General features: G+C 41.9%; 1 protein-coding gene across 1 annotated transcript in view; it reads left to right on the forward strand.

Moving 5' to 3' along the window:
• Positions 1–7965: 7965 nt before the first annotated feature.
• crabp1a (cellular retinoic acid binding protein 1a) overlaps positions 7966–25030 on the forward strand; it is a 28046-nt gene continuing 10981 nt past the window's right edge. The window contains exons 1-2 of the mRNA XM_055934901.1: positions 7966–8237; positions 13140–13318. Of these exons, the coding sequence (XP_055790876.1) occupies positions 8168–8237; positions 13140–13318 (249 nt within the window). The 5' untranslated portion in view covers positions 7966–8167. The remainder of the gene's footprint in view (positions 8238–13139; positions 13319–25030) is intronic.

Here is a 25030-nt window from a genome sequence, read left to right on the forward strand (position 1 = left end):
TACTTGAACTCTGTAGCATTTATTTGGGCAGCAATTTCTGAGGCTGGTAATTGGGTTGCATTAAGAAGGAAATAAATTCCACTATTTAACTTTGAACAAGGCATTCCAGGTGACGAACTCATAAAGATAGTTGAGAGAATGCCAAGAGTGTGCAAAGCTGTCGTCAAGGCAAAGGGTGGCTACTTAGAAGAATCTCAAATATAAAAATAATTGTTTAACACTTTTTTTGGTTACTACATGATTCTATGTGTTATTTCATAGTTTGGATGTCTTCACTATTATTCTACAATGTAGAAAATAGTAAAAATAAATAAAAACCCTTGAATGCGTAGGTGTGTCCAAACTTTTGACTGCCAGTATTTAGCTTACATTAGGGTGAAGTAGCCTAGGCTTTCTAATCTAGTTAGATTTTATAGTAATTATCAACGAATATTAAACCATGTTATCTTGAATGGTGTAATTTAATAATATGCACGGGTGTGATAGATGTGTGAATTTATCACAATGCTAGCCTACTCATTAGAAAAAAACAGCAGCTCTAATGCAATATTAACTTCACAGTGAAACACCGCTATTCTGGCTATTAATCATTCTTAAACAGTCAGTAAAATAGCTTATTTAGCTATCTCAAATCGTAGCCTATAAGATCTCATGCATGCAAGTTTACCTGTCATATCCACAATGATGGAGCAGCAGACCAAGTAATATGCAAGAGGAGGACCCTATAGCGTAGGATAATTATTCTGCTGTGTCAACTTCATTTATTAAGAGGTGACGTTACAGAGATCGATTCTGTAACATATTATTCGTGTTACATATTTACATTTTGGGATAGTTGTTCACTGAATTACTAGCACTACAGCGGCTACAAACGTCTCACGCTCAGTAGAATGTGAATGCACTATCACGTGACGCTGCCTTCGAATACCGTCCCAAATGGCAGTAACCTACTGGAAAAGTCCTACCTACGCAGGTACTTTGGAGGCAGGTAGGCAGGAGCCTTTGGATTGGTTAAATAATAACAGTATGCTACACCAACATATTAGTTTCCATTCATACAAAGTGTCAAAACAATTGCCAGCATTTTGCGGGAACTCGTGATGCCCGGAGCCAAAGTGTGCTGCTCAGACCACTGCGTTACAGCAGTTCACAATGCATGTGCAAACTGTGAGAATTCTTGACGGTATGAGGTCGGTTGGTTTGCAAAGCCTTCCCCAAATCATAGCCCCTTAGGTATGGTATTGCATTGTATAGCCTACAAACACAGCTTCCAGCTGCCCCCTGGCGGTGATAATAGGTTTTAAGTATTTATTCAAATCCTCCTGCTCCAGGATTATTTTCCCCCTGCGACAAAATGGGTCATATTAAGATCCGAGATCTGTAGGTTTGCCTCCGAAAAGACATCATAAAATAAAAACCCACACCAATTTAGTATAGGGTGGAAAAAGAATATGGAGCAAAACAAATAGCGGAAACACAAAACCTCAGGCTTCTTTCACACTAAAGAGGTTGAGCTGGTAATCGCGCCTCAGTGTACGTGAGGTGTAGCGCTCCCAACAGCTCTTTTCCAATTTAAGTAGCTCTTAAATTAAAAACCATCTGGGCCAGCACAGGTGAAACACATACTGAGACTAACGAGATCACTCACCAGCACAAAGCAGCACGCTCTGCATGCACTCTGCTCATGGCGGCTCTGAGTGTGTGAGTTTCCAATAGCAACGGCTCCGCTTGGCCAACTCTGCTCATTGCTCTGAACATTATTACTGTATGTGAAATAATCTCTCCTGTCTTAAATTTGACGAGGTTGAAGCACCTCTGACACCATTTCATGATCTTAGTCAGATATGACTGTATTGCTCAGCAGAGCATGAGCAAAGGGTTCAGCTTCAAAATGTTAGTGATACCGAGCCCTACCTGTACCCTAGTTATTGATGAAAAAACAGGCCCTACCCGGTCCTAACACAATCTATAATGTCGGGGCTCGGATCGGGCAGCAGAGCTCTAGCTGAAACTGTCACACTAGAGAAAGCATCCGAGCAAGCAAAACAGCTCCCCTCTCTCTTACTATATGTAGCCCATGTAACTGATGCTGTCAGGCCAAAAAGAGTTTGACATTCCATACTCGTTTTGGCCAGACAGTATCAGATACATGGGCTACACATACACTACATGACCAAAAGTATGTGGTCACCTGCTTTTCGAACATCTCATTCCAAAATTATGGGCATTAATATGGAGTTGGTCCCCCCTTTGCTGCTATAACAGCCTCCACTCTTCTGGGAAGTTGGAACATTGCTGCGGGGACTTGCGTCCATTCAGCCACAAGAGCACTGGTCGGGCACTGATGTTTGGCGATTAGGCCTGGCTCGTAGTTTGCATTCCAATTCATCCCAGTCAAGTTCTTCCACACCAAATCTCGACAAACCAATATTCTGTATGGACCTCGCTTTATGCACGGGAGCATTGTCATGCTGAAACAGGAAAAGGTCTTCCCCAAACTGTTGCCACAAAGTTGGAAGTACAGAATTGTCTAGAATGTCATTGTATGCTGTAGCGTTAAGATTTCCCTTCACTGGAACTAGCACAAACCATGAAAAACAGCCCCAGACCATTATTCCTCCTCCACCAAACTTTACAGTTGGCACTATGCATTGGGGCAGGTAGCATTCTCCTGGCATCTGCCAAACTCAGATTCGCCCAGATTAGCCAGATGGTGAAGCATGATTCATCATTCGAGAGAACGCGTTTCCACTGCTCCAGAGTCCAATGGCAGTAAGCTTTACACCACTCCAGCCAATGCTTGGCATTGCGCATGTTGATCTTAGGCTTGTGTGCAGCTGCCCAACCATTTCATGAAGCTCCCAACGAACAGTTCTTGTGCTGATGTTGCTTCCAGAGGCAGTTTGGAACTCGGTAGTGAGTGTTGCAACCGAAGACAGGAGATTTTTACGCACTTCAGCACTCTGTGGTCCAGTTCTGTGAGCGTGGATGGCCTACCACTTTGAGGCTGAGCCGTTGTTGCTTCAAGACATTTCCATTTCATAATAATAGCACTTACAGTTGACCAGGACAAACATTGGACGAACTGACTTGTTGTAAAGGTGGCATCCTATGACAGTGCCAATGTGGAAAGTCACTGTGTTCTTCTGTAAGTCTATGTACTACCAATGTTTGACTATGGAGATTGCATGGCTGTGTGCTTGATTTTATACACCTGTCAGAAACGGGTGTGGCTGAAATAGCCGTACCCACTAAATTGAAGGGGTGTCCACATACTTTTGTATATATAGTGTACACATCCTGTGCCTCTGCTTCGATGAGTAATATCAGCAGTTCCTGTCTTTTTACTAAAGAAATGCACGACAGAGCATGGGGAGGCCTCAAGCGGAAAAAGTATATCTTTTTTTTAATGATTACTATTTTTTATTATGCCCTGCTCATGATGCCCCATGATGATGTGAGGCCTGAGGCAATTGCCTCTTCTGCCCAATGGTAAGTCCAACACTGGTCCTTTTAATGCCACTTTGGTTATAACCATGTATGTCTCTATGTATCCCTGTTAAAACCTGTTTGGGATAGGGGACAGCATTTTCACTTTCGGATGAAAAGCGTGCCTTGAGTGAACTTCCTGCTACTCAGGACCAGAAGCTAATATATGCATATTATTGGTATATTTGGATAGAAAACACTCTGAAGTTTCTAAAACTGTTTGAATGATGTCTGTGAGTATAACAGAACACATATGGCAGGTGAAAACCTGAGAAAAGTCCAACCAGGAAGTGGGAAATCTGAGGTTTGTACTTTTTCAACTCATTGCCTTTCTAATATACAGTGTCTATGGGGTCATATACTTCCACTAGATGTCAAGAGTCTTTAGAACCTTGTTTCAGGCTTCTACTGTGAAGGGGGAGAGAATGAGAGCTGTTTCAACCAGATGTCTGGCAGAATGCCATGAGCTGGTCACGCGCGTGGCCGTGAGAGCGACCTGCGTTCCATTGCATTTCTAAAGAGAAAAGAATTCTCCGGTTGAAACATTATTGAAGATTTATGTTAAAAACATCCTGAAGATTGATTCTATACATCGTTTGACATGTTTCTACGAACTGTTATATCATTTTTTGGACTTTTTGTCTGAACTTCGCCTGGACTTGCCCGCGCCTCGTGAGTTTGGATTTGTGAACTACGCTAACAAAACGGAGGTATTTGGACATAAATGATGGACTTTATCGAACAAAACAAACATTTATTGTGGAACTGGGATTACTGGGAGTGCATTCTGATGAAGATCATCAAAGGTAAGTGAATATTTATAACCCTATTTCTGACTTCTGTTGACTCCACAACATGGCGGGTACCTGTATGGCTTGTTTTTGTGTCTAAGTGCCGTACTCAGATTATTGCATGGTGTGCTTTTTCGGATAAAGCTTTTTTGAAATCTGACACAGCGGTTGCATTAAGGAGAAGAATATCTTTAATTCTGTGCATAACACTTGTATCTTTTATCAAAGTTTATGATGAGTATTTCTGTAAATTGATGTGGCTCTCTGAAAATTCGCCGGATGTTTTCGAGGCACAACATTACTGACCATAACACGCCAATGTAAACTGAGATTTTTGGATATAAATATGAACTTTATCGAACAAAACATAAATGTATTGTGTAACATGAAGTCCTATGAGTGCCATCTGATGAAGATCATCAAAGGTTAGTGATTCATTTTATCTCTATTGCTGCTTTTTGTGACTCCTCTCTTTGGCTGGAAAATGGCTGTATGTTTTTTGTGACTAGGCTCTGACCTAACATAATCATATGGTGTGCTTTCGCTGTAAACGCCTTTTTGAAATCAGACACGATGAGTAGATTAACAAGAAGTTAAGCTTTAATTTGGGGTATTGCACTTATGAAAGTAAAATATTTCGGAAAAATATTTTTGAATTTCGCGCTCTGCCTTTTCAGCGGATGTTGTCGAGCCGTTTAAAGTTTAAGGGGGGTTGGTTAATTGTTTCTGCAACACATGCTCACAACAGTGCACATGGGCACATCATACCATCTCCACAAAGTCTTTTACTTCATAAATACAATTGTTTGTGTGTGTGTGTGTGTGTGTGTGTGTGTGTGTGTGTGTGTGTGTGTGTGTGTGTGTGTGTGTGTGTGTGTGTGTGTGTGTGTGTGTGTGTGTGTGTGTGTGTGTGTGTGTGTGTGTGTGTGTGTGTGTGTGTGTGTTTGTGTGTGTGTGTGCTTGTGAATGTACTTTATGTTCAGAAGGCTCTTGAGCTGAATCGAATGCAGTTGTTAGTGGAAGGAAGTGCGTCATTGTTCCTCTGTGCTCCTAATAAGTGTTTACTTCCAGACCAGCGTTTCTTTCAATCAAGTACACTTCAGACTTATTTATGTTTTTTTACAGGGAACATTTTGCTCATCAAAAGCAATGAAGTGCATTCATTCTGCCCATTTCTGCCACAGGTCTTCGCTTCCAGAGCTTGTTTCACCTCATTACTGATCTCAGTGCTGCGGTTTGCCTCACTGGGAGGCACATCCACATGACTCATTATAGTCGACTTGGGAAATTATTGTTAATAATGAGTTGATGTCTTGCATTAACTGCAACATGTTAAAAGGGAATTACTCACGTCAGAGTTTTTTTTGTTTTAATGCAGCTGATGTTAATGGGTTTGCATTGATTTGAGAAAGACACAGTTTTTAAAACCCTTTACATGTTTGCTGTACTTAGCTTTTCCTGTTCCTCTATTGTGGGTAAAGATGTGATTTTTCTTACCAAGTTTTTATTTACTTTGACCTTCTTACAATATGGTTTTCTTTACTTTTCCCTCAACCAACATATCGGCTATGTTACAACAATGTATTCGATGTTCAGTTTGTATTCTCCAGAAATTGTTAGTGTCATTGCTGTGATCCATCATCAAGTACACTTTAGACATGGGTCCTTACAGCAAACATTCACTTAAAAATATATAAGTTGCAATACTCAATCAGCTTTGCCCGGCGCAAAGTACATGACAAAATATGTACTTTTCACCAAAACATCTGAAATGGTTCAAAATGTCCTAAAATCTTTGTTTTACTGCAATATATCTACTAGTACTAATCCAAACTCACAATGGGGTAGGCCTATGCATGTCTTTTTTTTAGGGTGGAGAAAGATATGGGGTGCTTGTCTTTTGTTGAGTCTGAAACTTTTCATTTTCTCTTTCACTTAACTATCTATTTATATATTCCCTTCTTCTCTAATCTCCCAGGCAGGTAGGCCTGATTTCTCTGGCATGAATTCTTTGACAGGGCCGAGTGCTTTGGAGCCGTGATAATGCTCATCTGGTGTCTGCCTGCCATGTCTGGCTTAAGGGACCCGTACTGTGAGGATCAGAACCCTCTGATCTCTCCCCTTCCATTTTCATATCACAACCCCAAGCTTTATTCACCTACACTTCTTTTTGGTAGATTTTCATAACAATTAACCACTGATGTTAGTCCAACTAGAGCAAGCGCTCCCTTCCTTCTCCATGTCCTCCGGGGGTGATTATGTAATGATGAAATGATAGGGGAGTTTCTACCTCTTCTGCTTAAGCTGTTAAAAAAAAAAACGTTTTAGCCTGATTATTGGATTTAGAGTTTGGAGGCAAACTGTGTCAAGGTGAAGGAAATTAAATTTTTAATCCCCCAAAAAACGATTCATCCAAAAGTGGTGCATTTTCAAAACTTTCCAGCTGAGCTGTTTCACTTGAGTTATTTCACAGAAGCCTTGACGGGCAATGGAAATAAATTATTTAAATTGTAATTATTGTTTACAATTTTGCATTATTTAAAAAACTGTCCCGTAAAGTTGCTTCTTATTGTATCGTTCAATGATGGTAAACAGATAAAATCAATCAATATGTTAAAAAGTAGAAAGGGGAATCACCTTGTTTATTGTTCATAATCAACTCAACTGGTGCTGGCAGTTTGAAAATAGCCATTAGTGTGCTTTGTTTGTATGTATGAGACTCACTGAGTATGGTGGGCTAATGGGGTACTTTTGTTGCGCGCGCACACACACACATACGTGCACTCACTCCATACCTTTCTGCTCATGACAATTTCAAAATATCAAAGACTTAAACAAGTGAAGTTCAAGTTAAAATATTTTATTGAATGAAGCCCTCAGAATTTTATTTTTTCTTCATTTCAGTAGATGCTCTTATACAGAGAAACTTACAGTAGTGAGTGCATACATTTTTGCACTGGTCCCCCATGGGAATTGAATCCACAACCCTGGCATTGCAAGTGCCATGCTCTACCAACTGAGCCACACGGGTTCCCTTAGTGTGCCACAAAAGGTAAAGGTTTCACTATTGAGAGCGATATGAGCAGTCATGTAAGGGGACCGATTTGCGATATAAAGTATACAATAAGTTAGGATGCAATGAATAAAGGATTTCCATTTCCAACCATATGGTAGTGGATTAACCATATCTGAAGATTTTGCCATACGCATGTAAGATTGGGCCATGAATAAAAACTATTCCCATCACAATACACAATCCCTAACTGGAAGTATCAGACATGACTTTAAAATGTTAATTCCATCAGAAAATGTAATTGATTACCATACCAAAAATATGAATAATTTACATTAATTTAAAAAAAAATCACACATGCTTACACAGGTTATCATCACGGTTCTGAATTCCAGTCTGGGTTAGGGAAGGAAAAATTTGGTGTGTTCTGTCTAGTCTCAGAACAGATTGTGTCAAATGTCTTACGTTAATAATAGGACAGGGCTTTTAGGGGGAGGGACCTATAGTTATTCAGATTAAAGACACTTGCTATAACTACTGACAGAGACAAGGTCAAAACTGACACTAGAGAGAGAGAGTCAGAGAGTGAGACTACAATTGAGATAGAGGCAGTAAAAGGCAGACAGTAAGAAAAAGGTGTGTTTGAAGAATAGAGACACTTGCTTAATCTCGTGGCAAAGAGGAAGTTGAAGCTGCTACAGAAAGGGAGATACAGAAAGGAGAGAGAGGAAGATTGAGAGAGGCAGAGGTTGTGAGTGGACAAGAGAGTGCAAAGCAGAGGAAAAGGAGGAGAGTGAGAGAGAGAGGGTATAGGAAGCACAGAGCGTGGAGCAGGTTCTTTGCAGGCACAGCCTTACTGTCAGCCCCAGCAGAAATGCCCAACTTTGCCGGTACCTGGAAAATGAAGAGCAGTGAGAATTTTGACGAACTTCTCAAAGCCCTCGGTAAGCCCCTTCTTGACGTTTCGTCTCGCTCATCCCTCTCTTTTGTATCCCTTTCTTTTTTCAATAGCCTGCACAGTGCAACCCTGCGTGAGCTTTAACCATCATGTGCATTAAAAAATATATTTGTATTTTCCTTGGGCATTGCTTCACTTCCAACAATATGCTATTGTCTTATCTCATCTAAATGAGGAGGGAGGGAGAGCATACAAGCAAGCTGTAGCGGGAAAGCCTTCAGCTACAGGAGATGTCAATGATATAGACATGGTATTGTTATAGCCGGGGTCCGGCTGCATGTGCATGGGAACAACATTACTCATGTATTAACGTTTAAGTAGGGCATGCGTTAGCAGTGTCAGTGGAGGTCTTCATGGAATTCTCTCCTCTTCTGCCTTTTGTCTTTTCTTCTCTCACTTGCTTTTTTCCCCTTTCTGATCATTGTGATGGTTTAGAATTGGACCAGTTTATCTGGGTCACTCATTTGTGTGGCTGGATCTTTCTGTGTCTGGACTGTAAGTACCATGCTGCTCAAGCAATGAGACCACACTGGTTACATTTTGGTTTTGGGTGAGAATATTCCCTATGGGGCTGTTTGGGTTTGTTTGTTGCTCAGAGGATGGCTTTGAGTTGTGAGCACCATTAAACAGTTTAACAGTTAGTAATCCGACGGGTGCGTGTCATCAAATTGGCCCAGGGGGCCTGTTAAACAGTTAACAGAAACATGTTAGAGTTCTATATTTCCAGGTACAAATTCAGTTCAAACCAGAAAAAGTAACATTACAATTCAATCTATAACTTGAAAACTGCCCAATCCTTTTCCATTCATGAATTGTAAATCAATTACCTGAATTGAAAGAAAATTGACCCCCTTGTTCTGGACCTGTTTGAGTCCCTCAGCTTAACTAAGTTTGTTTAATATGCAAGCTGCAGTTTACTGACCTTGCTTAGCCTCCACCAAACAGATCCTGTGAACCACTCTGAGCTTTGATTACATTTTCCTTGTGAGATGTCTGCCAACCCAACACAGCACAGTTCAGCTATGACCCAATGGGGACCATTCTTCGTGGCTATGATTGTATGGTTCAGAGAGATTGCATGCATTCCGTCTGTTCTGCGTTTCGTTCAGTCGTGCGCACAATCTCTTAAGGATCGGACCCTTTTTAAAAAATTTCACCAAAAATGGCATGCCCAAATCTAACTGCCTGTAGCTCAGGACCTGAAGCAAGGATATGCATATTCTTGATACCATTTGAAAGGAAACACTTTGAAGTTTGTGGAAATGTGAAGTTAATGTAGGAGAGTATAACTCATTAGATCTGGTAAAATATAGTACAAAGAAAAAACATGCCTTTTCTTTTTTTTGTTCCATCATCTTTGAAATGCAAGAGAGAGGCCATTATATCACTTAGGAGTCTAGGCGCAATTTACATTTTGGCCACTAGATGGCAGCAGTGTATGTGCAATGTTTTAGACTGATCCAAAGAAACATTGCATTAGTGTTCAAAATGTTGTATCAGTAGGTCAAATAGGAGGGCCTGTTGTCCGGACCTCTGGCAGTCTCTATGGGGGTGCCACAGGGTTCAATTCTCCGGCCGACTCTCTTCTCTGTAAACATCAATGATGTCGCACTCGCTGCTGGTGATTCTTTGATCCACCTCTACGCAGACGACACCATTCTGTATACCTCTGGTCCTTTGTTGGACACTGTGTTAACTAACCTCCAGATGAGCTTCAATGCCATACAACTCTCCTTCCGTGGCCTCCAACTGCTCTTAAATGCTAAATGCAAGTAAAACTAAATGCATGCTCTTCAACCGATCGCTGCCCGCACCTGCCCGCCCGTCTAGCATCACTACTCTGGACGGTTCTGACTTAGAATATGTGGACAACTACAAATACCTAGGTGTCTGGTTAGACTGTAAACTCTCCTTCCAGACTCACATTAAGCATCTCCAATCCAAAATCTAAATCTAGAATCGGCTTTCTATTTCGCAACAAAGCATGCTTCACTCATGCTGCCAAACATACCCTCGTAAAACTGACCATCCTACCGATCCTCGACTTCGGCGATGTCACTTACAAAATAGCCTCCAACACTCTACTCAACAAATTGGATGCAGTCTATCACAGTGCCATCCGTTTTGTCACCAAAGCCCCATATACTACCCACCACTGCGACCTGTATGCTCTCGTTGGCTGGCCCTCGCTTCATACTCGTCGCCAAACCCACTGGCTCCAAGTCATCTACAAGTCTCTGCTAGGTAAAGCCCCACCTTATCTCAGCTCACTGGTCACCATAGCAGCACCCACCCGTAGCACGCGCTCCAGCAGGTATATCTCACTGGTCACCCCCAAAGCCAATTCTTCCTTTGGCCGCCTCTCCTTCCAGTTCTCTGCTGCCAACGACTGTAACGAACTGCAAAAATATCTAAAGCTGGAGACTCTTACCTCCCTCACTATCTTTAAGCACCAACTGTCAGAGCAGCTCACAGATCACTGCACCTGTACATAGCTCATCTGTAAATAGCCCATCCAATCTACCTCATCCTCATACTGTATTTATTTATCTTGCTCCTTTGCACCCCAGTATCTCAACTTGCACATTCATCCTCTGCACATCCTACCATTCCAGTGTTTAATTGCTATATTGTAATTACTTTGCCACCATGGCCTATTTATTGCCTTACCTCTCTTATCCTACCTCATTTGCACATGCTGTATATATATTTTCCTACTGTATTATTGATTGTATGTTTGTTTATTCCATGTGTAACTCTGTGTTGTTGTATGTGTCGAACTGCTTTGATTTATCTTGGCCAGGTCGCAGTTGCAAATGAGAACTTGTTCTCAACTAGCCTACCTGGTTAAATAAAGGTGAAATACAATAAAAAAAGTCTGCCCAAATGTGCCGAATTGGTAAACTGATACATTTTCAAGTACATAACTATAGAGAACATACAAAAATGACATGGTAATAAAATGTTTAAGTTTACACACTTCCAGGAATGTCATAGATGGATAATTTGCTTCCCTACAGAAAATACACTAACCTTCACACATCTAGATGGGGGGGGGGGGGGGGGGGGGGGGCAGACACAGCAGGGGTTCAAACTGTAGAACCCAGTTCCTACGTAAAAATGGATTTCATCAAACAAAACTATGCTACATTTTATCTCTGGGACCCTCAGGATGACAAATCAGAGCAAGATTACTGAATGTAAGTACATTATCTACCTTCAGAGGTGAATGCATCAAACCAGTTGCCGTGATAAAAATTTTTTGTTGTTGTGCACTCTCCTCAAACAATAGAATTGTATTTTTTCACTGTAAATTTCACTTTGCTCTTGTAAATTGGACAGTACAGTTAGATTAACAATAATTGAAGCTTTCTGTCCATATAAGACATGTCTATGTCCTGGGAAATGTTCTTGTTACTTACAACGCCATGCTAATCATTAGCGCACGTTAGCTCAACCATCCGGCGGGGGGGGACACCAATCCCGTAGAGGTTAACCACAACTGCCCCTGCAGATCATTAGTGTCCTCTTGAATAAGTGCCTGGTTAACTGAGAGCCGTGCATCAGCCTAATGTGGATTCCGAAGCAGCTCTGCCTGTGTCTATCAATGTCCCAATAGTCATCTGTTAACTCGGAGGGGGGCGGGGGGGGTGCACGGTGGACCATGATACCGGTTTCTTCAGCACGGCAGCACGGAACATGCAGTGCTGTGTGCAGCTTAGTGCTATGACGTGATGTCAGCGTACATACGCAATACCCTGGTCCATGGCTCGTTACGTGGTCTTGCTTGTTGCATTCACAAGTTGGTTAAGGTTAAGACTACTGTTACACCAGTTGCTAAGTGCTGAAACCTATTGGGCAAAGACGTCAATTCAATGTCTAGTTTTGAATTCACGTGAATTCAATGTGAAAAAAATATTTAAAAATGCCACTATGTCATTGGATTTAGGTTCAAAATTACATTGATACATTTTTGGCAAATCCAATCAGTTTTCCACGTTGATTTAATGTCATCACATTGAATTTTTGTTGTTGAAATGATGTAGAAACATGTTGATTCAACCAGTTGATTCAACAGTGGGAAGTATCTAAAGCCCTTGATGATCAATGCATGTTTGACGGAAGCCGTAGGGTGAATGTCTGGGAGTGAGTCCTCCTCCTTGAAAAGCCCACAATTCAACCGTCAGTCTGTATCATCTGTGGCCATTTTGCCTGCAAGATAAATGGACAGTGGTAGGGAGAGACCAGCAAGACCTGGTAGTGCGGATTCAGACAGTTGGAAGGACGTAGGGGTGGCCAGACAGACTTGCAGAGTGGCACAGGGCATGCCAAAGCACTCCCCTCATGCCAGGACTTTGCCATGCGTCTTAGTCACTGCTTTACACAGCCAGACACCAGATTCTCTGAAACCCAATTCAGATCTGGCCCTGTCACACAACAAGTGTTGTTTTTTCCCCTCGGGGCAATCAGACCAAATACTTAATCTCTTGCGCAGGCCGGAGTGCTAACAATTCCTCCGGTTTTTCCTCAAGTTTTCAGATTTGTTACCACAGAGCACTTACCAGAAGAACAATGCTCTACTATTATGGTTTACCACTTTTAATTGGTGTTTGTTGAAGAAAAACTATTCCTCATTCAGTTGGCCTATCATGTTTTTTAAAGTAAGAAAATATACATGATTAAGTAGCCAAGAGAAGAGAACGTCCATAAAGAGTGAGAGAGAGATAGGGCAGGGTGGGGTGGTGAGAGAGGGGTCAGGTCGAGGACTGTTTTGGGGTAAATCTGGTCCAGACGGATCTAGGCGGTGGGGGGTGTCTGTCTGTCTGAATCAGGCCTAACTCCCTCCTCCTACCCTTCTCCCTCCCTGGTCTCTGCTGTGCCCATCCAGGCGTGAATGCCATGCTGAGGAAGGTGGCTGGGGCGGCTGCCTCCAAGCCTCACGTGGAGATCCGTCAGGACGGGGAGCAGTTCTACATCAAGACATCCACCACCGTCCGCACCACCGAGATCAACTTCCACATCGGCCAGGAGTTCGACGAGGAGACGGTGGATGGCAGGAAATGCAAGGTAATGTGGAAAGTGTATCCTCCATTGTGCAGTACAGGTACATGTTGCCTCTTAATAAGTGTAATGCACACTGATTTAAAAACAACTATATGACATGGAGTCAATCATAAAGAAGTATTCAACAGATTTTATGTAAATTAAACATAATTTGCCCATATTTATTTTTCTACTTGTTAGATAAACACTGTTATTAGGGCAACTTCTCGTTCAGTCCAACTGCATCCTTGACTACATCTAACACACTAAATATGAAAATATTGCCAGATTACGGCAATCTAATACATTGTGCTAATTGTGGGATTGAAACTCTGTTCACTGGAATCTTGCCTGCAGATTTCCTATATATTAAAACATTTATTTCCGAATACAGTTATACAAAAGTATACAGAACACCTGCTCTTTCCATGACATAGACTGACCAGGTGGATCCAGGTGAAAGCTATGATCCTTTATTGATGTCACTTGTTACATCTACTTCAGTGTACAGTCGTGGCCAAAAGTTTTGAGAATGACACAAATATGAATTTTCACAGTTTGCTGCTTCAGTGTCTTTAGATATTTTTGTCAGATGTTACTATGGACTGCTGAAGTATAACTACGAGGATTTCATAAGCGCCAAAGGCGTTCATTGACAATTACATGAAGTTGATGCAAAGAGTCAATATTTGCAGTGTTGACCTTTCTTTTTCAAGACCTCTGTAGTCCGCCCTGGCATGCTGTCAATTAACTTCTGTGCCACATCCTGACTGATGGCAGCCCATTCTTGCATAATCAATGCTTGGAGTTCGTCAGAATTTGTGGGTTTTTGTTTGTCCACCTGCCTCTTGAGGATTGACCACAAGTTCTTAATGGGATTAAGGTCTGGGGAGTTTCCTGGCCATGGATCCAAAATATCGGTGTTATGTTCCCCGAGCCACTTAGTTATCACTTTTGCCTTATGGCAAAGTGCTCCATCATGCTGGAAAAGGCAATGTTCGTCACCAAACTGTTCCTGGATGGCTGGGAGAAGTTGCTCTCGGAGGATGTGTTGGTACCATTCTTTATTCATGGCTATGTTCTTAGGCAAAATTGTGAGTGAGCCCACTCCCTTGGCTGAGAAGCAACCCCACACATGAATGGTCTCAGGATGCTTTATTGTTGGCATGACACAGGACTGATGGTAACAACAATTGAACCGCTCTCCTTGAAGTTCTTGAAGATCCAATAAATGGTTGATTTAGGTGCAATCTTACTGGCAGCAATATCCTTGCCTGTGAAGCCCTTTTTGTGCAAAGCAATGATGACGGCACGTGTTTCCTTGCAGGTAACCATGATTGACAGAGGAAGAACAATGATTCCAAGCACCACCCTCCTTTTGAAGCTTCCAGTCTGTTATTCGAACTCAATCAGCATGACAGAGTGATCTCCAGCCTTGTCCTCGTCAACACTCACACCTGTGTCAACGAGAGACACACTGACATGTCAGCTGGTCCTTTTGTGGCAGGGCTGAAATGCAGTGGAAATGTTTTTGGGGGGATTCAGTTCATTTGCATGGCAAAGAAGGACTTTGCAATTAATTGCAATTCATCTGATCACTCTTCATAACATTTTGGAGTATATGCAAATTGCCATCATACAAACTGAGGCAGCAGACTTTGTGAAGATTAATATTTGTGTCATTCTCAAAACTTTTGGCCACAACTGTAGATGAAGGGGAGGAGACAGGTTAAAGGAGAATTTTTAAGCCTTGTGTGTGTGCCATTCAAATCAAATCAAATTTTATTTGTCACATACACATGGTTAGCAGATGTTAATGTGAGTGTAGCGAAATGCTTGTGCTTCTAGTTCCGACCGTGCAGTAATATGTAACAAGTAATTTAACCTAACAATTTCACAACAACTACCTTATACACACACGTGTAAAGGAATGAATAAGACTATGTACATAAAAATATATGAATGAGCGATGGCCGAACAGCATAGGCAAGATGCAGTAGATGGTATAGAGTACAGTATGTACATATGAGATGAGTAATGTGGGGTATGTAAACATTATATAAAGTGGCATTGTTTAAAGTGGCTAGTGATACATTTATTACATACATTTTTCATTATTAAAGTGGCTAGAGATGAGTCAGCATGATGGCAGCAGCCCCTCAATGTTAGTGATGGCTGTTTAACAGTCCGATGGCCTTGAGATTGAAAAACACCTTCTATCTCTCGGCCCCCGCTTTGATGCACCTGTACTGACCTGGCCTTCTGGATGATAGCGGGGTGAACAGGCAGCGGCTCGGGTGGTTGTTGTCTTTGATGATCTTTTTGGCCTTCCTGTGACATCGGGTGGTGTAGGTGTCCTGGAGGGCAGGTAGTTTTCCCCCGGTGATGCGTTGTGCAGACCTCACTACCCTCTGGAAAGCCTTACAGTTGTGGGCGGAGCAGTTGCCGTACCAGGCGGTGATACAGCCCGACAGGATGCTCTCGATTGTGCATCTGTAAAGGTTTGTGAGTGTTTTTGGTGACAAGACAAATTTCTTCAGCCTCCTGAGGTTGAAGAGGCGCTACTGCACCTTCTTCACCACGCTGTCTGTGTGGGTGGACCATTTCAGTTTGTCCGTGTTGTGTACGCCGAGGAACTTAATACTTTCCACCTTCTCCACTACTGTCCCATCAATGTGGATAGGGGGCTGCTCCCTCTGCTGTTTCCTGAAGTCCACAATCCACCATCTCCTTTTATTTTGTTGACATTGAGTGTGAGGTTATTTTCCTGACACAACACTCCGAGGGCCCTCACCTCCTCCCTGTAGGCCGTCTCGTCATTGTTGGTAATCAAGCCTACCACTGTAGTGTCGTCTGCAAACTTGATGATTGAGTTGGATGAGTGCATGGCCACGCAGTCATGGGTGAACAACAGGGAGTACAGGAGAAGGCTGAGAATGCACCCTTGTGGGGCCCGTGTTGAGGATCAGCGGGGTGGAAATGTTGTTACCTACCCTCACCACCTGGGGGCGGCCCGTCAGGAAGTCCAGGACCCAGTTGCACAGGGCGGGGTCGAGTCCCAGGGTCTCGAGCTTAATGACGAGTTTGGAGCTGTAGTCGATGAACAGCATTCTTACATAGGTATTCCTCTTGTCCAGATGGGTTTGGGCAGTGTGCAGTGTTTTTGCGATTGCGTCGTCTGTGGACCTAGTCATTTAGCTCAGTTACCTTCGCTTTCTTGGGAACAGGAACAATGGTGGCCCTCTTAAAGCATGTGGGATAAGATATAGACTGGGATAAGACAGACTGGGATAAGGATAAGACAGACTGGGATAAGAATTGATTGAATATGTCCGTAAACACACCAGCCAGCTGGTCTGCGCATGCTCTGAGGACACGGCTGGGGATTTGGTCTGGGCCGGCAGCCTTGCGTGGGTGAATGGGCGAGACAAAATATCTAAGTGCCTTTGAACAGGGTATGTATTGTATGGTATGGTGCCAGGCGCACCGGTTTGTGTCAAGAACAGTTTGACAGTTTGAACAGTGACAAACAACAGTTTCCTGTGTGTATTGTCGTGAAATTATTGTAAACAAAAGGAGAGTTATTTACATTTCTTCAAAACAAGTGAACTTTATTATTTAATTACTGCAGTAATGGAGCTGGTCAGTAACCACCCCTGGAGGTGATCACTGAGAACTCAACAAGCTGGTTTGAGCCACAGCATTTTATAGCAAAGTCCATCTTCCTGGATGTTCATGACAAACAACAGATGTATGGAATGGGTCACAAGGTTACTAATAATTCACAGCAAACAGTATCTGCAGTAAATACTGTCCTCATTGTGTAGAGACCAGGGTCTGGCCCTCCAACTCCATACTGGAGCCATCTCCCCCTGGTAAAGTACTATAACAATCTTGCAATTTTGCTTTCACAGTATAAAGAATGGTCCATCACCCAAAGGTCATCCAGCCAACTTGACACAACTGTGGGAAGCATTGGAGTCAACATGGCCAGCATCCATGCCGCAATGAATTGAGGCTGTTCTGAGGGGGAAAAGGGTGCAACTCAATATTAGGAAGGTGTTGCTAACGTTTGGTATACTCACTGTATGTGTATGGGTTACCACCACCCATAGGTTTAATCAGAATGCACTCATTAGCTCACCGCTCAATCTAAAAATAAAAAATAAACACAAGCTCAAAGCACAATTAACAGACTTGGGAGAGGAGTGGTGATTGTGTTGGGGATTACCAAATTAGTGTGGTGGGTAGGTAGGGGGGGAGAGGGAGATTCTGTACATTTGGAAATTGGGAAATTTGGCTTTCAGTGATGGGATGGATTTGGGTTGGCAAAATATGGGGGTTGAGCATTGGGTAGGGTGGCAGAGCTACAGAGGAGACTGGGAAAAGTGTGCTCTGGGGTTCCCTGAGTATCCCGATCGTTGTAAAGAGCGGACCAAGGCACAGCGTTATTGAAGTTCCACATCTTTATTACGGTGAAACTTTAAACAAAAACAATAAACCAATACCGAAACGTGAAAGTAGTGGTGCACATGCACAAACACAAAACAATATCCCACAAACACAGGTGGGAAAAATGGCTACCTAAATATGATCCCCAATTAGAGCTGCCTCTAATTGGGAACCATACAAAACACCAACATGGAAATATTGAGCTAGAACGCCCCCTAGTCACACCCTGACCTACTACACCATAGATAACCAAGGGCTCTCTATGGTCAGGGCGTGACAGTACCCCCCCAAAGGTGCGGACTCCGGACGCAAAACCTGAAACCAAATGGGGGGGTTAGGGGGGTTGACTAGTGTCGGTGGCGGCTCCGGTGCGGGTCGTAGCCCCTCCCCAGACCCGACCATGGCGCCGGGCTGAACGCCGTGCCTGGACTGGGCACTGGCGCAGAGGAGGGCTCCGGCCTAGGAGCTGGGTTGGACGCCGCGCCCGGACTGGGCACCGGCGCAGAGGAAGGATCCTGCCCTGGAGCGGGACTAGACGCCGTGCCTGGACTGGGCATTGGCGCAGAGGAAGGCTCCGGCTTTGGAGCTGGACTGGACGCCGTGCCTGGACTGGGCACCGGCGCAGAGGAAGGATCCTGCCCTGGAGCGGGACTAGACGCCGTGCCTGGACTGGGCATTGGCGCAGAGGAAGGCTCCGGCCTAGGAGCGGGACTGGGGAGGCGCTGGTGCACAGTCCAGGCACAGCGTCCAGCTCCAGGGCCGGAGCCCTCTGCGCCGGGAAAGATGAACGGAGAAAAGTATAGAGAGATCCTTGATGAAAACCTGCTCCAGAGTGCTCAGGACCTCAGACTGGGGCAAAGGTTCACCTTCCAACAGGACAATCATCCAAAGCACACAGCCAAGACAAAGTAGGAGTGACTTTGGGACAGGTCTCTGAATGTCCTTGAGTGGCACAGCCAAAGCCCGGACTTGAACCCCTTCGAACATCTCTGGACAGACCTAAAAATAGCTGTGCAGCGACGCTCCCCATCCAACCAGCCGACAGAGCTTGAGAGGATCTGCAGAGAAGAAATGGTAGAAACTCCCCAAATACAGGTGTGCCAAGCTTGTAGCATCATACCCAAGAAGACTTGAGGCTGTAATCGCTGCCAAAGGTGCTTCAACACAGTACTGAGTAAAGAGTCTGAATACTTATTGTATGTAAATGAGATAGTTTTTTATTTTTAATACATTTTGCAAAAAAATCTAAAAACCTGTTTTTGCCTTGTTATTATGGGGTATTGTGTGTAGATTGATGGGGGAAATTTGAATCAATTTTAGAATAAGGCTGTAACGTAACAAAATGTGAAAAAAGGGGTCTGAATACTTTCTGAATGCACTGTATGGATGTGGTATATAAAAAAAGATCAGATTCTATGTGTTTTTTTAGCTGTTTATCACATTAGGGAAAATCAGATTGGTACCAGATATGGAAATAATCTGCAATTTATAATTTTGCGTCACCTTGATATTTTAAGTAGAAATTGTTGTCCAATATTGTTATATTAAATAAAGTGCCCTTTAATATAGACCATATAGACAATTCAATAAATTAGATGTTTTATATGAATAAACACCTAAATTGCTAGTGCCAAATATCTGCATTTTTACATGTCCCTCATGACTTTTAGGAAGATTTTAACCCTTAACCCCAACATTTCTTCAAGTTTTCACCATCATTATAAAGGCCCAGTTACGCAATTTCTGAAGATTATCATGTATTTCATGTGATTCATTCATGTGATCCCTCATTTTACGCTAAACCCTGGTATGTGAACTGAACTCTCATTTTAATATGGTTAAACTATTCCTTTTTAAATTATTTTTGCAAAAGAAACATTGAACATATAATACTCAAATCATAGTGTAAAAGCAGGTGAGCTGGTCCTACTCTTTTTGGCCATTTGCTGGTGTTTTGTGGTGGGAAACTGAGCACAACACGTGTTATGTATTGACGTCAACCCTGTTACCTATAGATAGATAGGCTAAAAATGTTTAACAATGAAAATACATTTGTGAAGCTTGCATTCAATTGCCCCTCCCTCCCTCAACCCTGTTCCTTTAAATGGCACTTTGACACTTACTATAGACATTTCGTTTACCCTTTGAAATGGAAAAACATGCTTTTTATGACAGAATGTTAAAATGAGGTGAAATGAAGTTGTTTTAGACCAAGTTACACTACCGAAAATATACTCTATTCAAGGAACGACCCAGATCTGAATTGGACTGCATGTGTAAACGCATCCTAATAAGCTCACCCTCAAGTACACAAAACAGACTTTTCTACTTAATTTTAATCACATTAATTGTCCTATTGAATAACACTGCCATGATAAATTCTGAATGAAATAAATGTTTATTTTAATATGAACATTTAAAAAATGTAAATGCCGAAAACCCCCAGAACAATAATAAGCCATATGCTATTGTTTGAACCAAGTCACATCAGTTAACCTCTTGCATTTAGGGGCATGTGAAGAACATGGATCTTCAATTCTTGAGTTAGTCATTTTAAATGTGATTAAGTTAGGTCAAAGTACTTACCGGCAATCGCGTGTTATAGCAACATTGATCTTGAATCATATATTTTGGTATGTTAGATCTAAGACTGCTTACGTCACCAGTTTCAGAACAGGCCATGGATGATTTTACAAAGAGCTGGTAACAGTCGCCAAAGCATACATCTCTAGGACACCAACATATTCCTCTTAAAATAAAATAAAAGAATAACAGTCGAATCCCCCACAAAATCCCCCAAAAATGTCTAGACAAATGGTATTCTGGTGGCAAGATAATTGCAAATGGAAAGAGAAAAAACATGCATTATTGCGCAGAGAGCTTTTATGTCAATAAAATTGCTGCTCATAACTGTAAGGGGGAAAAAAATCTTACTGGGGAAAATAAATCTTACTTTTGTGGAAAAACATAAAATAGAAATGCCAACATTGTATCGTCATGATACGAATGCATCTTACTCAATTTCTAGACTGACTGAACCAGGAATCTGTAACTCATTGGTTTGAGCATCAGATTATGGCACTGGGTTTTTATTTAACCTTTATTTAACTAGGCAAGTCAATTAAGAATAATTTCTTATTCATTTTCAATGACAGCCTAGGAACAGTGGGTTAACTGCCTTGCTCAGGGGCAGAACGAAAGATTGTTACCTTTTCAGCTCAGAGATTTGATCTTGCAACCTTTTGGTTACTAGTCCAACGCTCTAACCACTAGGCTACCTGCCGGATTCCATAGCCTGTGCAGGATATTTTACAGTTCAGTGTTGGATCATAAGAGACAGAAAGAAACCCATACATCTCTTTGGCTGCCATCTCTAGGCCATCTTGTACCTCCAGATCCCCATCGGTTATGTGTAGAGTCTATGGGAATGGCTCGTGTCTGTCAGGTAGCATATGATCGATCCCTCCATTCCTTTTGATTTAAAGTATTTTCTGGCTGTTCGTGAGGTTTGAGGATCACTTTTAAAAAAGGCTCTTCTCCCGTCCTCGATACAAGTATTCCCCAGGTATATTTCCTTGGTCGGCTTACACTTAGCTTCATAGTAGGCACAGTCCCCAATTAGACACCGTACTGGCTGGGCTTGTGGCAGGGTCCCGAGCCCTGGGCCTGGCCCAGGTTGGGGGGTTTAAAGGGATTACACTAATCTACCCAAGGCAAACAGGCGAGGGATATTTCACACTGGCACAAGGTTAAAAGCGCTCTCTAATCGGGGGATTGGAGGGGATCAGGAGAGCCCTTCTCACTTACAGGGGCATCTCATTTCTGCTGGCAGGGAGAAAGTGATAAGGAACATTCAGCGCTGAGAGAGTCACCCCACAGGGAAGGGGGCTGGATCAAAGTTTTAGTCAGGAGTCACAGTGACCCCCCCCAAAAAAAGTGATAATGTGACAGAGAAACCTGGCTGACGTTGACGAGCAAATTTCACCAACGCAAAGCTCTTCAACGTCAAAGTGGCCATTGATGCTGTAGAAAGTTGAAAAGCTACACCTGTGTATATGTGCATACCACGTTTAACTCAATCTGCTTGTCAGCGACCACGCTTATTTTTTATACCGAACCTTGGTGCAACCATTATGGTCTCTCCTGTAGACCGACACCAAGAGGAGAACGCTACACTTCACGACAAACAGACAACTTTGACAAATCAAGTCTTTTGGCCTGGCTGGTTGCTATAGAGACAGACTTTTAGAATTACTCACCTGCCACAGGGTACACTACGTGCAGGGGGTTCAGGGAGATCGATTAAGATGCCGTGCAAAGACTGCAGTCGTAGTTCCTTCCCGTCGTTTGAGAAGACAGTCCATTAAGACGACAAAAAGGTGATTCTTATTGACATACAGTGCCTTCAGAAAGTATTCATACCCCTTGACTAGTTCTACATTTTGTTGTGCTACAGCCTGAATTCAAAATGGATTACACATTTTTTTTCACCCAACTACACACACTACTCCATAATGACAAAGTGAAAACAAATTTGTTTAAAGTGAAATGCAGAAATATCTCATTTCCCTGTGTATTCAGACCCCTAAGTCAATACTTTGTAGAAGCACCTTTGGCAGCGATTACAGCTGTGAGTCTTTCTGGGTAAGTATCGAAGAGCTTTCCACACCTGGATTGTGCGACATTTGCCCATTATTGTTAAACACATTTTTCAAGCTCTATCAAATTGGTTGATCATTGCTAGACAACCATTTTCAGGTCTTACCATAGATTTTCAAGTAGATTTAAGTCAAAACTGTATCTTGGCCACTCAGGAACAATCACTGTCTTCTTGGTAAGCAACTCCAGTGTAGATTTGGCCTTGTGTTTTAAGTTATTGTCCTGCTGAAAGGTGAATCAATCTCCCAGTGTCTGGTGGAAAGCAGACCAAATCAGGTTTTCATCTCGGATTTTGGGTGTGCTTAGCTCCATTCCGTTTCTTTTCTATCCTGAAAAACTCCCCAGTCCTTAACGATTACAAGTATACCAATAACATAATGCAGCAACCACTATTCTTGAAAATATGGCGAGTGATACTCAGTAATATGTTTTATTGGCTTTGCCCCAAACATAACACTTTGTATTCAGGACAAATATTTTATTGCTTTGCCACCTTTTTTTTGCAGTATTACTTTAGCGCCTTATTGGATGCATGTTTTGGAATATTGTTATTCTGTACAGGCTTCCTTCTTTTCACTCTGTAATGTAGGTTAGTATTGTGGAGTAACAACAATGTTGTTGATCCATCCTTAGTTTTCTCCTATCACAGACATTAAACTCTGTAACTGTTTTAAAGTCTCCAATGGCCTCAGGGTGAAATCCCTGAGCGGTTTCCTTCCTCTCCGGCAACTGAGTTAGAAATGATGCCTGTATCTTTCAGATCTTAAACATGCAAGTAGGACCTAAAAATAAAAGTTAAATTCACTACAGAAACATCAAGCACTTGGTGGACATGTATAACATCTGATACACCATCCAAAGCTTAATTAATAACTTCACCATGCTCACATTGATATTCAATGTTTGCTTTTCATATTTTTTTTACCCATCTACCAATAGGTGACCTTCTTTGCAAGGCATTGGAAAACCTCTCTAGTCTTTGTGGTTGAATCTGTGATTGAAATTCACTATGTGTAGGGTATAGAGATTTGGTTGTCATTACAAAAATCATGTTAAACACTATTTACGGTACACCGAGTGAGTACATGTAACTTTTCATGTGAGATGTTATGCAAGTTTTTCCTCCTGAACTGATTTAGGCATGCCATAACAAAGGGGTTGAATACTTATTAACACAAGACATTTTAGCTTTTCATTTTGATTTAATTTGTAATTATTATTATTTTTAAATATATATACACACTACCATTCAAAGGTTTGGGGTCACTTAGAGATGTCCTCGTTTTTGAAAGAAAATCATTTTTTTGTCCATTAAAATAACATCAAATTGATCAGAAATACAGTGTAGACATTGTTAATGTTGTAATTGACTATTGTAGCTGGAAACGGCTGATTTTTTATGGATAATCTACATAGGCGTACAGAGGCCCATTATCAGCAACCATCACTCCTGTGTTCCAATGGCACGTGGTGTTAGCTAATCCAAGTTTATCATTTTAAAATGCTAATTGATCATTAGAAAACCCTTTTGCAATTATGTTAGCACAGCTGAAAACTGTTGTTCTGATTAAAGAAGCAATTAAACTGGCCTCCTTTTGACTAGTTGAGTATCTGGAGCATCAGCATTTGTGGGTATGATTACATGCTCAAAATGGCCATAAACAAAGCACTTTCTTCTGAAACTCGTCAGTCTATTTGTGTTCTGAGAAATGAAGGCTATTCCATGCGAGAAATTTCCAAGAAACTGAAGATCTCATACAGCGCTGTGTACTACTCCCTTCACAGAACAGCGCAAACTGTTTCTAACCAGAATAGAAAGAGGAGTGAGAGGCCACGGTGCACAACTGAGCAAGAGGACAAGTACATTAGAGTGTCTAGTTTGAGAAACTATTTTCTACTATGTAAAAAACAGTAAAAATAAAGAAAAACTCTTGAATGAGTAGGTGTTCAAAAGTTGACCGGTAGTGTATATCTACAGTGGGCTCCAAAATTACTGGCACCCCTGACTGGCAATGGACAAACAATACTTAAAAAAATAAACTATATAACTATAGATAAACTCAAAATACTAACATGTGAGAAATACTGTTCTTTATTAATGTTTCAAATGGAACCCACCAAAATAATTTATTGATTTAATTATAAATCAATGTCCTCCAAATCAAGGTTTCACAATTAATGGCAGCCTTAAAGATTATTGTAAATAACATCTACCAAATTTAAACCAATAATGAAATTCCATTTATTTAAGTTTATGTAAGTCTTAAGGAACTATATTGAGCCATTACATCACTTCCTGTTTCACTAGGGTATAAAAATTAGGTAACACGCATGCACTATCCCTTTGTCATCCAACACCATGAAGAAAACAAAAGAACTGGCAGTTCAAAAGAGACAGATGGTCGTAGACCTTCATAAAATCTGGTAACGGGTACAAGAAGTTCCACAAACGATTGAATATACCACTGAGCACTGTCAGGGAAATTATTAAAACATTCAAAAGATATGGAACAGTTGAAAACCACATGGGTAGAGGACACAAATGCATTTTGCCCTTCAGGATAGGGAGGAGTATGGTGAGAGAAGCAACAAAATCACCAAGAATCACTGTGAAAGAATTGCAGG

Source organism: Salvelinus fontinalis, chromosome 9 (genome assembly GCF_029448725.1).
Source record: "Salvelinus fontinalis isolate EN_2023a chromosome 9, ASM2944872v1, whole genome shotgun sequence".
In the NCBI taxonomy this organism is placed as follows: Eukaryota; Metazoa; Chordata; class Actinopteri; order Salmoniformes; family Salmonidae; genus Salvelinus; species Salvelinus fontinalis.